At 51.9% G+C, this 14,539-nt stretch overlaps 1 protein-coding gene across 1 annotated transcript in view; it reads left to right on the forward strand.

Moving 5' to 3' along the window:
* LOC115120925 (mitogen-activated protein kinase kinase kinase kinase 5-like) overlaps positions 1 to 14,539 on the forward strand; it is a 153,738-nt gene that overhangs the window by 55,110 nt on the left and 84,089 nt on the right. Inside the window, exon 9 of the mRNA XM_065025910.1 lies at positions 1,927 to 1,999. Coding sequence (XP_064881982.1) covers positions 1,927 to 1,999 — 73 coding nt within the window. The remainder of the gene's footprint in view (positions 1 to 1,926; positions 2,000 to 14,539) is intronic.

Genomic DNA, 14,539 nt, shown 5'->3' on the forward strand with positions numbered 1-14,539 from the left:
AGTCTCACTATTGTTATTTTACTGCTGCTCTTTAGTTACGTTTATTTCTTATTCTTAACCATATTTTTTGTAAACTGCATTGTTGGTTTGGGGCTCGAAAAGTAAGCATTTCACTGTGAGGTCTACTACACCTGTTGTATTCAGCATTTCACTGTGAGGTCTACTACACCTGTTGTATTCAGCATTTCAATGTAAGGTCTACTACACCTGTTGTATTCAGCATTTCACTGTGAGGTCTACTACACCTGTTGTATTCAGCACTTCACTGTAAGGTCTACTACACCTGTTGTATTCAGCATTTCACTGTAAGGTCTACTACACCTGTTGTATTCAACATTTCACTGTGAGGTCTACTACACCTGTTGTATTCAGCATTTCACTGTGAGGACTACTACACCTGTTGTATTCAGCACTTCACTGTAAGGTCTACTACACCTGTTGTATTCAGCATTTCAATGTAAGGTCTACTACACCTGTTGTATTCAGCATTTCACTGTGAGGTCTACTACACCTGTTGTATTCAGCACTTCACTGTAAGGTCTACTACACCTGTTGTATTCAGCATTTCACTGTGAGGTCTACTACACCTGTTGTATTCAGCATTTCACTGTGAGGTCTACCTACACCTGTTGTATTCAGCATTTCACTGTGAGGTCTACTACACCTGTTGTATTCAGCATTTCACTGTGAGGTCTACTACACCTGTTGTATTCAGCATTTCACTGTGAGGTCTACTACACCTGTTGTATTCAGCATTTCACTGTGAGGTCTACCTACACCTGTTGTATTCAGCATTTCACTGTGAGGTCTACTACACCCGTTGTATTCAGCATTTCACTGTGAGGTCTACTACACCTGTTGTATTCAGCATTTCACTGTAAGGTCTACTACACCTGTTGTATTCAGCACTTCACTGTAAGGTTTACTACACCTGTTGTATTCAGCATTTCACTGTAAGGTCTACTGTTGTATTCAGCACCTGTTGTATTCAGCATTTCACTGTAAGGTCTACTACACCTGTTGTATTCAGCATTTCACTGTAAGGTCTACTACACCTGTTGTATTCAGCATTTCACTGTGAGGTCTACTACACCTGTTGTATTCAGCATTTCACTGTAAGGTCTACTACACCTGTTGTATTCAGCATTTCACTGTGAGGTCTACTACACCTGTTGTATTCAGCATTTCACTGTGAGGTCTACCTACACCTGTTGTATTCAGCATTTCATTTCACCTGTTGTATTCAGCATTTCACTGTGAGGTCTACTACACCTGTTGTATTCAGCATTTCACTGTGAGGTCTACTACACCTGTTGTATTCAGCATTTCACTGTGAGGTCTACTACACCTGTTGTATTCAGCATTTCACTGTGAGGTCTACTACACCTGTTGTATTCAGCATTTCACTGTGAGGTCTACTACACCTGTTGTATTCAGCATTTCACTGTGAGGTCTACTACACCTGTTGTATTCAGCATTTCACTGTGAGGTCTACTACACCTGTTGTATTCAGCATTTCACTGTGAGGTCTACTACACCTGTTGTATTCAGCATTTCACTGTGAGGCACCTGTTGTTTCACTTTGAGGTCTACTACACCTGTTGTATTCAGCATTTCACTGTGAGGTCTACTACACCTGTTGTTGTATTCAGCATTTCATTCTGCATTTCAGGTCTACTACACCTGTTGTATTCAGCATTTCACTGTGAGGTCTACTACACCTGTTGTATTCAGCATTTCACTGTGAGGTCTACTACACCTGTTGTATTCAGCATTTCACTGTGAAGTCTACAACACCTGTTGTATTCAGCATTTCACTGTGAGGTCTACTACACCTGTTGTATTCGGGGGCATGTGATTAATAAAATTTGATTTGATTTGTTTGTGTTATATAATCTGAATAGATCTTGTCACTTGTTGTTCCAGCTGATTTTGGAGTAGCAGCCAAAATAACAGCCACCATTGCCAAGAGGAAGTCCTTCATCGGGACTCCTTATTGGTGAGTATTTCTCTGAGACAGTCCTCTGTCCGGGACTCCTTACTGGTGAGTCTTTCCCTGAGACAGTCCTTCATCGGGACTCCTTACTGGTGAGTCTTTCTCTGAGAGTCCTCTGTCGGGACTCCTTACTGGTGAGTCTTTCTCTGAGACAGTCCTCTGTTGGGACTCCATACTGGTGAGTCTTTCCCTGAGACAGTCCTCTGTTGGGACTCCTTATTGGTGAGTCTTTCTCTGAGACAGTCCTTCATCGGGACTCCTTACTGGTGAGTCTTTCCCTGAGACAGTCCTCTGTCCAGACTCCTTACTGGTGAGTCTTTCCCTGAGACAGTCCTCTGTCCAGACTCCTTACTGGTGAGTCTTTCTCTGAGACAGTCCTCTGTCCAGACTCCTTACTGGTGAGTCTTTCTCTGAGACAGTCCTCTGTCCAGACTCCTTACTGGTGAGTCTTTCTCTGAGAGTCCTCTGTCGGGACTCCTTACTGGTGAGTCTTTCCCTGAGACAGTCCTCTGTCGGGACTCCTTACTGGTGAGTCTTTCTCTGAGACAGTCCTCTGTCCAGACTCCTTACTGGTGAGTCTTTCTCTGAGACAGTCCTCTGTTGGGACTCCATACTGGTGAGTCTTTCTCTGAGACAGTCCTCTGTCGGGACTCCATACTGGTGAGTCTTTCCCTGAGACAGTCCTCTGTCCAGACTCCTTACTGGTGAGTCTTTCTCTGAGACAGTCCTCTGTTGGGACTCCATACTGGTGAGTCTTTCTCTGAGACAGTCCTCTGTCCAGACTCCTTACTGGTGAGTCTTTCCCTGAGACAGTCCTCTGTCGGGACTCCTTACTGGTGAGTCTTTCTCTGAGACAGTCCTCTGTCCAGACTCCTTACTGGTGAGTCTTTCTCTGAGACAATCCTCTGTCCAGACTCCTTACTGGTGAGTCTTTCTCTGAGACAGTCCTCTGTCCAGACTCCTTACTGGTGAGTCTTTCTCTGAGACAGTCCTCTGTTGGGACTCCATACTGGTGAGTCTTTCTCTGAGACAGTCCTCTGTCGGGACTCCATACTGGTGAGTCTTTCTCTGAGACAGTCCTCTGTCCAGACTCCTTACTGGTGAGTCTTTCCCTGAGACAGTCCTCTGTCGGGACTCCTTACTGGTGAGTCTTTCTCTGAGACAGTCCTCTGTCCAGACTCCTTACTGGTGAGTCTTTCTCTGAGACAATCCTCTGTCCAGACTCCTTACTGGTGAGTCTTTCTCTGAGACAGTCCTCTGTCCAGACTCCTTACTGGTGAGTCTTTCTCTGAGACAGTCCTCTGTTGGGACTCCATACTGGTGAGTCTTTCTCTGAGACAGTCCTCTGTCGGGACTCCATACTGGTGAGTCTTTCCCTGAGACAGTCCTCTGTCCAGACTCCTTACTGGTGAGTCTTTCTCTGAGACAGTCCTCTGTTGGGACTCCATACTGGTGAGTCTTTCTCTGAGACAGTCCTCTGTCCAGACTCCTTACTGGTGAGTCTTTCCCTGAGACAGTCCTCTGTCGGGACTCCTTACTGGTGAGTCTTTCTCTGAGACAGTCCTCTGTCCAGACTCCTTACTGGTGAGTCTTTCTCTGAGACAATCCTCTGTCCAGACTCCTTACTGGTGAGTCTTTCTCTGAGACAGTCCTCTGTTGGGACTCCATACTGGTGAGTCTTTCTCTGAGACAGTCCTCTGTCGGGACTCCTTACTGGTGAGTCTTTCTCTGAGACAGTCCTCTGTCGGGACTCCTTACTGGTGAGTCTTTCTCTGAGACAGTCCTCTGTCGGGACTCCATACTGGTGAGTCTTTCCCTGAGACAGTCCTCTGTCCAGACTCCTTACTGGTGAGTCTTTCTCTGAGACAATCCTCTGTCCAGACTCCTTACTGGTGAGTCTTTCTCTGAGACAGTCCTCTGTTGGGACTCCATACTGGTGAGTCTTTCTCTGAGACAGTCCTCTGTCGGGACTCCTTACTGGTGAGTCTTTCTCTGAGACAGTCCTCTGTCGGGACTCCATACTGGTGAGTCTTTCCCTGAGACAGTCCTCTGTCGGGACTCCATACTGGTGAGTCTTTCCCTGAGACAGTCCTCTGTCCAGACTCCTTACTGGTGAGTCTTTCTCTGAGACAGTCCTCTGTCCAGACTCCTTACTGTCCTCCGTCCCAAATAGAAACCCTGTTCCTTTTTATAGTGCACTACTTTTGACCAGGCCCCATAGGACTGATAGGCCCCACAGGACTGATAGGCCCCACAGGACTGATAGGCCCCACAGGACTGATAGGTCCCACATGACTGATAGGCCCCACAGGACTGATAGGACTGATAGGGCCCATAGGACTGATAGGGCCCATAGGACTGATAGGGCCCATAGGACTGATAGGGCCCATAGGACTGATAGGCCCCATAGGACTGATAGGCCCCATAGGACTGATAGGACCCATAGGACTGATAGGACCCATGGGACTGATAGGCCCCATAGGACTGATAGGCCCCATAGGACTGATAGGCCCCATAGGACCCGTAGGACTGATAGGACCCGTAGGACCGATAGGACCCGTAGGACCGATAGGACCCGTAGGACCGATAGGACCCGTAGGACCGATAGGACCCGTAGGACCGATAGGGCCCGTAGGACCGATAGGGCCCGTATGACTGATAGGGCCCATAGGACTGATAGGGCCCATAGGACTGATAGGCCCCATAGGACTGATAGGCCCCATAGGACTGATAGGGCCCATAGGACTGATAGGCCCCATAGGACTGATAGGACCCATAGGACTGATAGGGCCCATAGGACTGATAGGGCCCATAGGACTGATAGGCCCCATAGGACTGATAGGCCCCATAGGACCCATAGGACTGATAGGCCCCATAGGACCCATAGGACTGATAGGACCCATAGGACTGATAGGACCCATAGGACTGATAGGGCCCATAGGACTGATAGGGCCCATAGGAATGATAGGGCCCATGGGACTGATAGGGCCCATATGACTGATAGGGCCCATAGGACTGATAGGGCCCATAGGACTGATAGGACTGATAGGGCCCATAGGACTGATAGGACCGATAGGGCCCATAGGACCGATAGGACTGGTAGGACCCATAGGACTGGTTGGACCCATAGGACTGGTTGGACTGATAGGACCGATAGGACCCGTAGGACTGATAGGACCTGTAGGACTGATAGGACCCGTAGGACTGATAGGGCCCGCAGGGCTGATAGGGCCCGTAGGGCTGATAGGACTGGTAGGACCCATAGGACCGATAGGGCTGATATGACCCATAGGACTGATAGGGCCCACAGGACTGATAGGGCCCACAGGACTGATAGGGCCCACAGGACTGATAGGACCCATAGGGCTGATAGGGTCCATAGGGCTGATAGGGCTGATGGGACTGATAGGGTCCATAGGACTTATAGGGCTGATAGGGTCCATAGGGCTGATAGGGCCCATAGGACTGATAGGGCTGATAGGGCCCATAGGGCTGATAGGACCGATAGGCCCCATAGGACCCATAGGACTGATAGGACCCATAGGACTGATAGGACCCATAGGACTGATAGGACCCATAGGACTGATAGGGCCCATAGGACTGATAGGACTGATAGGGCCCATAGGAATGATAGGGCCCATGGGACTGATAGGGCCCATGGGACTGATAGGGCCCATATGACTGATAGGGCCCATAGGACTGATAGGGCCCATAGGACTGATAGGACTGATAGGGCCCATAGGACTGATAGGACCGATAGGACTGGTAGGACCCATAGGACTGGTTGGACCCATAGGACTGGTTGGACCCATAGGACTGGTTGGACCCATAGGACTGATAGGACCGATAGGACCCGTAGGACTGATAGGACCCGTAGGACTGATAGGGCCCGTAGGACTGATAGGGCCCGCAGGGCTGATAGGGCCCGTAGGGCTGATAGGACTGGTAGGACCCATAGGACCGATAGGGCTGATATGACCCACAGGACTGATAGGGCCCACAGGACTGATAGGGCCCACAGGACTGATAGGGCCCATAGGACTGATAGGGTCCATAGGGCTGATAGGGTCCATAGGGCTGATGGGACTGATAGGGCCCACAGGACTGATAGGGCCCATAGGACTGATAGGGCCCATAGGACTGATAGGGTCCATAGGGCTGATGGGGCCCATAGGACTGATAGGGTTGATAGGGCCCATAGGACTGATAGGGCCCATATGGCCCATAGGGCTGATAAGACTGATAGGGCCCATAGGGCTGATAGGGCCCACAGGGCTGATAGGGCCCATAGGACTGATAGGGCCCATAGGACTGATAGGGCCCATAGGACTGATAGGGCTGATAGGGCCCATAGGACTGATAGGGCCAATAGGACTGATAGGGCCCACAGGACTGATAGGCCCCATAGGACTGATAGGGCCCACAGGACTGATAGGACCCATAGGACTGATAGGACCCATAGGAATGATAGGGCCCATAGGACTGATAGGGCCCACAGGACTGATAGGACCCATAGGGCTGATAGGGCCCACAGGACTGATAGGACCCATAGGACTGATAGGACCCATATGACTGATAGGGCCCATAGGACCCATAGGACTGATAGGACCCATAGGACTGATAGGGCCCATAGGACTGATAGGGCCCATAGGACTGATAGGCCCCATAGGACTGATAGGCCCCATAGGACTGATAGGCCCCATAGGACTGATAGGCCCCATAGGACTGATAGGGCCCATAGGACTGATAGGACTGATAGGGCCCATAGGACTGATAGGCCCCATAGGACTGATAGGCCCCATAGGACTGATAGGCCCCATAGGACTGATAGGACCCATAGGACTGATAGGGCCCATAGGACTGATAGGGCCCATGGGACTGATAGGGCCCATATGACTGATAGGGCCCATAGGACTGATAGGGCCCATAGGACTGATAGGGCCCATAGGACTGATAGGGCCCATAGGACCGATAGGACTGGTAGGACCCATAGGACTGGTTGGACCCATAGGACTGATAGGGCCCATAGGACTGATAGGACTGATAGGGCCCATAGGACTGATAGGGCCCATAGGACTGATAGGCCCCATAGGACTGATAGGCCCCATAGGACTGATAGGCCCCATAGGACTGATAGGCCCCATAGGACCCATAGGACTGATAGGACCCATAGGACTGATAGGGCCCATAGGACTGATAGGACTGATAGGGCCCATGGGACTGATAGGGCCCATAGGACTGATAGGGCCCATAGGACTGATAGGGCCCATAGGACTGATAGGGCCCATAGGACCGATAGGACTGGTAGGACCCATAGGACTGGTTGGACCCATAGGACCGATAGGACCCGTAGGACCGATAGGACCCGTAGGACCGATAGGGCCCGTAGGACTGATAGGGCCCGCAGGGCTGATAGGGCCCGTAGGGCTGATAGGGCCCATAGGGTCCATAGGGCTGATAGGGTCCATAGGGCTGATAGGACTGATAGGGTCCATAGGACTGATAGGGTCCATAGGGCTGATAGGGCCCATAGGGCTGATAAGACTGATAGGGCTGATAGGGCCCACAGGACTGATAGGGCCCACAGGACTGATAGGGCCCATAGGACTGATAGGGCCCATAGGGTCCATAGGGCTGATAGGGTCCATAGGGCTGATAGGACTGATAGGGTCCATAGGACTGATAGGGTCCATAGGGCTGATAGGGCCCATAGGGCTGATAAGACTGATAGGGCTGATAGGGCCCACAGGACTGATAGGGCCCACAGGACTGATAGGGCCCACAGGACTGATAGGGCCCATAGGACTGATAGGGCTGATGGGGCCCATAGGACTGATAGGGTTGATAGGGTCCATAGGACTGATAGGGCCCATATGGCCCATAGGGCTGATAAGACTGATAGGGCCCATAGGGCTGATAGGGCCCACAGGACTGATAGGGCCCATAGGACTGATAGGGCCCATAGGACTGATAGGGCCCATAGGGCTGATAGGGCCCATAGGACTGATAGGGCTGATAGGGCCGATAGGACTGATAGGGCCCACAGGACTGATAGGCCCCATAGGACTGATAGGGCCCACAGGACTGATAGGACCCATAGGACTGATAGGACCCATAGGACTGATAGGGCCCACAGGACTGATAGGGCCCATAGGACTGATAGGGCCCACAGGACTGATAGGACCCATAGGGCTGATAGGGCCCACAGGACTGATAGGACCCATAGGACTGATAGGACCCATAGGACTGATAGGGCTGATAGGGCCCATAGGGCTGATAGGGCCCATAGGACTGATAGGGCCCACAGGACTGATAGGCCCCATAGGACTGATAGGACCCATAGGGCCCATAGGGCTGATAGGGCCCATAGGACTGATAGGGCCCACAGGACTGATAGGGCCCATAGGACTGATAGGACCCTGATAGGGCCCATAGGGCTGATAGGGCCCATACCGGGCCGTAGGACTGATAGGTAGGGACTGATAGGGACTGATAGGGGGACTGACCCATAGGACTGATAGGGCCCACATGACTGATAGGGCCCCCTGATAGGGCCCACAGGACTGATAGGGACTGATAGGGTCCATAGGGCTGATGAGGGCCCATAGGACTGATAGGGGCTGATAGGGCCCATAGGACTGATAGGGACCCATAGGACTGATAGGGCCCATAGGACTGATAGGGCCCATAGGGAGGGCCCTGATAGGGTTCATAGGACTGATAGGGCCCATAGGACTGATAGGACTGATAGGGCCCATAGGACCCATAGGACCCAGGACTGGTTGGACCCATAGGACTGGTTGGACCCATAGGACTGATAGGACCGATAGGACCCGTAGGGCCACAGGACTGATAGGACCCATAGGACTGATAGGGCCCTGTAGGTCTGATAGGGCCCATAGGGCTGATGGGGCCATAGGGCTGATAGGACTGGTAGGACCCATAGGACCGATAGGGCTGATATGACCCATAGGACTGATAGGGCCCACAGGACTGATAGGGCCCACAGGACTGATAGGGCCCACAGGACTGATAGGGCCCATAGGACTGATAGGGTCCATAGGGCTGATAGGGTCCATAGGGCTGATGGGACTGATAGGGCCCACAGGACTGATAGGGCCCATAGGACTGATAGGGCCCATAGGACTGATAGGGCCCATAGGACTGATAGGGCCCATAGGGCTGATGGGGCCCATAGGACTGATAGGGTTGATAGGGCCCATAGGACTGATAGGGCCCATATGGCCCATAGGGCTGATAAGACTGATAGGGCCCATAGGGCTGATAGGGCCCACAGGGCTGATAGGGCCCATAGGACTGATAGGGCCCATAGGACTGATAGGGCCCATAGGACTGATAGGGCTGATAGGGCCCATAGGACTGATAGGGCCAATAGGACTGATAGGGCCCATAGGACCCATAGGACTGATAGGACCCATAGGACTGATAGGGCCCATAGGACTGATAGGGCCCACAGGACTGATAGGACCCATAGGGCTGATAGGGCCCACAGGACTGATAGGACCCACAGGACTGATAGGACCCATATGACTGATAGGGCCCATAGGACCCATAGGACTGATAGGACCCATAGGACTGATAGGGCCCATAGGACTGATAGGGCCCATAGGACTGATAGGCCCCATAGGACTGATAGGACTGATAGGCCCCATAGGACTGATAGGCCCCATAGGACTGATAGGGCCCATAGGACTGATAGGACTGATAGGGCCCATAGGACTGATAGGCCCCATAGGACTGATAGGCCCCATAGGACTGATAGGCCCCATAGGACCCATAGGACTGATAGGACTGATAGGACCCATAGGACTGATAGGGCCCATAGGACTGATAGGACTGATAGGGCCCATGGGACTGATAGGGCCCATATGACTGATAGGGCCCATAGGACTGATAGGGCCATAGGACTGATAGGGCCCATAGGACTGATAGGGCCCATAGGACCGATAGGACTGGTAGGACCCATAGGACTGGTTGGACCCATAGGACTGATAGGGCCCATAGGACTGATAGGACTGATAGGGCCCATAGGACTGATAGGGCCCATAGGACTGATAGGCCCCATAGGACTGATAGGCCCCATAGGACTGATAGGCCCCATAGGACCCATAGGACTGATAGGACCCATAGGACTGATAGGACCCATAGGACTGATAGGGCCCATAGGACTGATAGGACTGATAGGGCCCATGGGACTGATAGGGCCCATAGGACTGATAGGGCCCATAGGACTGATAGGGCCCATAGGACTGGTAGGACCCATAGGACTGGTTGGACCCATAGGACCGATAGGACCCATAGGACCGATAGGACCCGTAGGACCGATAGGGCCCGTAGGACTGATAGGGCCCGCAGGGCTGATAGGGCCCGTAGGGCTGATAGGACTGGTAGGACCCATAGGACCGATAGGGCTGATATGACCCATAGGACTGATAGGGCCCACAGGACTGATAGGGCCCACAGGACTGATAGGGCCCACAGGACTGATAGGGCCCATAGGGCTGATAGGGCCCATAGGGCTGATAGGGTCCATAGGGCTGATAGGGCTGATGGGACTGATAGGGTCCATAGGACTGATAGGGTCCATAGGGCTGATAGGGCCCATAGGGCTGATAAGACTGATAGGGCTGATAGGGCCCACAGGACTGATAGGGCCCACAGGACTGATAGGGCCCACAGGACTGATAGGGCCCATAGGACTGATAGGGCTGATGGGGCCCATAGGACTGATAGGGTTGATAGGGTCCATAGGACTGATAGGGCCCATATGGCCCATAGGGCTGATAAGACTGATAGGGCCCATAGGGCTGATAGGGCCCACAGGACTGATAGGGCCCATAGGACTGATAGGGCCCATAGGACTGATAGGGCCCATATGGCCCATAGGGCTGATAGGGCCCATAGGACTGATAGGGCTGATAGGGCCAATAGGACTGATAGGGCCCACAGGACTGATAGGGCCCACAGGACTGATAGGACCCATAGGACTGATAGGACCCATAGGACTGATAGGGCCCACAGGACTGATAGGGCCCATAGGACTGATAGGGCCCACAGGACTGATAGGACCCATAGGGCTGATAGGGCCCACAGGACCCATAGGACTGATAGGACCCATAGGACTGATAGGGCTGATAGGGCCCATAGGGCTGATAGGGCCCACAGGACTGATAGGCCCCATAGGACTGATAGGACCCATAGGGCCCATAGGGCTGATAGGGCCCATAGGACTGATAGGGCCCACAGGACTGATAGGGCCCATAGGACTGATAGGACCCATAGGGCCCATAGGGCTGATAGGGCCCATATGACTGATAGGGCTGATAGGGCCCATATGACTGATAGGGCTGATAGGGCCCATAGGACTGATAGGGCCCATAGGACTGATAGGGCCCATAGGACTGATAGGGCCCACAGGACTGATAGGGTCCATAGGACTGATAGGGCCCATAGGACTGATAGGGCCCATAGGACTGATAGGGCCCATGTGACTGATAGGGCCCATATGACTGATAGGGCCGATAGGGCCCATAGGACTGATAGGGCCCATAGGACTGATAGGGCCCACAGGACTGATAGGACCCATAGGGCTGATAGGGCCCACAGGACCCATAGGACTGATAGGACCCATAGGACTGATAGGGCTGATAGGGCCCATAGGGCTGATAGGGCCCACAGGACTGATAGGCCCCATAGGACTGATAGGACCCATAGGGCCCATAGGGCTGATAGGGCCCATAGGACTGATAGGGCCCACAGGACTGATAGGGCCCATAGGACTGATAGGGCTGATAGGGCCCCTGATAGGGCCCATAGGACTGATTGGACCCATAGGACTGATAGGGCCCATAGGACTGATAGGGCCCACAGGACTGATAGGGTTCATAGGGCTGATAGGGCCCATAGGACTGATAGGGCCCATAGGACTGATAGGGCCCATAGGACTGATAGGGCCCATAGGACTGATAGGGCCCATAGGACTGATAGGGCCCATGTGACTGATAGGGCCCATATGACTGATAGGGCCGATAGGGCCCATAGGACTGATAGGGCCCATAGGACTGATAGGGCCCACAGGACTGATAGGGTTCATAGGGCTGATAGGGCCCATAGGACTGATAGGGCCCATAGGACTGATAGGGCCCATAGGACTGATAGGGCCCATAGGACTGATAGGGCCCATAGGGCTGATAGGGCCCATGTGACTGATAGGGCTGATAGGGCCCATAGGACTGATAGGGCCCATAGGACTGATAGGGCCCATATGACTGATAGGGATGATAGGGCCCATAGGACTGATAGGGCCCACAGAACTGATAGGGCTGATAGGGCCCATAGGACTGATAGGACCCATAGGGCTGATGGGGTCCATAGGTTTGATAGGGCTGATGGGACTGATAGGACCCATAGGGCTGATCGGGCCCATATGACTGATAGGGCTGATAGGACCCATAGGACTGATAGGGCCCATATGACTGATAGGCCCCATAGGACTGATAGGACCCATAGGGCTGATGATAGGACTGATAGGACCCATAGGGCTGATAGGGCCCACAGGACTGATCGGGCCCACAGGACTGATAGGACCCATAGGACTGATAGGGCCCATAGAGCTGATAGGGCCCATAGGACTGATAGGGCCCATAGGGCTGATAGGGCTGATAGCCCATAGAGCTGATAGGGCCCATAGAGCTGATAGGGCCCATAGGACTGATAGGACCCATAGGACTGATAGGGCCCATAGATCTGATAGGGCCCATAGGACTGATAGGGCTGATAGGTCCCATAGGACTGATAGGACCCATAGGGCTGATAGGACCCATAGGGCTGATAGGACCCATAGGACTGATAGGGCCCATAGGACTGATAGGGCCCATAGGACTGATAGGGCCCATAGGACTGATAGGGCCAATAGGGCTCGGGTCAAAAGTAATGTACTATATAGGGAATAGTGTTCTATAGGGTTCTGGTCTAATGTAGTGCACTATATAGGGAATAGTGTTCCATTTGGGACTTTCTCTCCGTAGGGAGTCGGGCCGAAACGCCATTTAGACGTGACTGTATTAATTCAGCACTGCCTCTTGTGTCTTATTGCTTAACTATACATAATGTATGTACTTTGATTTTTAACACAACATTGATTTAAAACGTTCTCCGCCCCCCACATCAATCTTCACACAATACCCCATAATGACAAAGCAAAAACAAGTTATTAAAAAAAACTGAAATATTTAATTTTATATAACTATTCAGACCCTTTACTCAGTACTTTGTTGAAGCACCTTTGGCAGCGTTTACAGCCTCGAGTCTTCTTGGGTATGACGCTACAAGCTTGGCACACCTGTATTTGGGGAGTTCCTCCCATTCTTCTCTGCAGATCCTCTCAAGCTCTGTCAGGTTGGATGGGGAACGTCGCTGCACAGCTATTTTCAGGTCTCTCCAGAGATGTTGGATTGGGTTCAAGTCCGGGCTCTGGCTGGGCCACTCAAGGACATTCAGAGACTTGTCCCGAAGCTTCTCCTGCGTTGTCTTGGCTATGTGCTTAGGGTCGTTGTCCTGTTGGAAGGTGAACCTTCGCCTCAGTCAGAAAAACATCCCCACAACATGATGCTGCCACCACCATACTTCACCGTAGAGATGGTGCCAGGTTTCCTCCAGACGTGACGCATTCAGGCCAAAGAGTTCAATCTTGGTTTCATCAGACCAGAGAATCTTGTTTCTCATGGTCTGAGTCTTCAGGTGCCTTTTGGTAAAACTCCAAGCAGGCTGTCATGTACCTTTTTACTGACAAGTGGTTCACTGGTCACCCTACCATAAAGGTCTGATTGGTGGAGTGCTGCAGAGATGGTTGTCCTTCTGGAAGGTTCTCCCATCTCCACAGAGGAACTCTAGAGCTCTGTCAGAGTGACCATCGGGTTGTTGGTCACCTCCCTGACCAAGGCCCGTCTCCCCCGATTGCTCAGTTTGACCCGGGCGGCCAGCTCTAGGAAGAGTTTTAGTGGTTCTAAATATCTTCCATTTAAGAATGATGAAGGCCTCTGTGTTCTTAGGGACCTTCAATGCTGCAGACATGTTTTGGTACCCTTCCCCAGATCTGTGCCTCGACACAATCCTGTGTCGGAGCTCTACGGACAATTCTTTCGACCTCATGGCTTGGTTCTTTGCTCTGACATACACTGTCAACTGTGGGACCTTATATAGACAGGTGTGTGCCTTTCCAAATCCTGTCCAATCAAATTGTAGATACATTTCAAGGATGATTAATGGAAACAGGATGCACCTGAGCTCAATTTCGAAACGCATAGCAAAGGGTCTGAATACTAATGTAAATTTATTTCTGTTTTTTTACATGAACAAATTTGCTAAATCTTCCCAAAAACGTTTCACTCTGTTGTTTTTGGGGTATTGTGATGTCACAATGGGGATTTGTGATGTCACAATGGGGTATTGTGATGTCACAATGGGGTATTGTGATGTCACTATGTGGTATTGTGACGTCACTATGGGGTATTGTGATGTCAC

This window comes from Oncorhynchus nerka, linkage group LG12 (genome assembly GCF_034236695.1).
Source record: "Oncorhynchus nerka isolate Pitt River linkage group LG12, Oner_Uvic_2.0, whole genome shotgun sequence".
In the NCBI taxonomy this organism is placed as follows: domain Eukaryota; kingdom Metazoa; phylum Chordata; class Actinopteri; order Salmoniformes; family Salmonidae; genus Oncorhynchus; species Oncorhynchus nerka.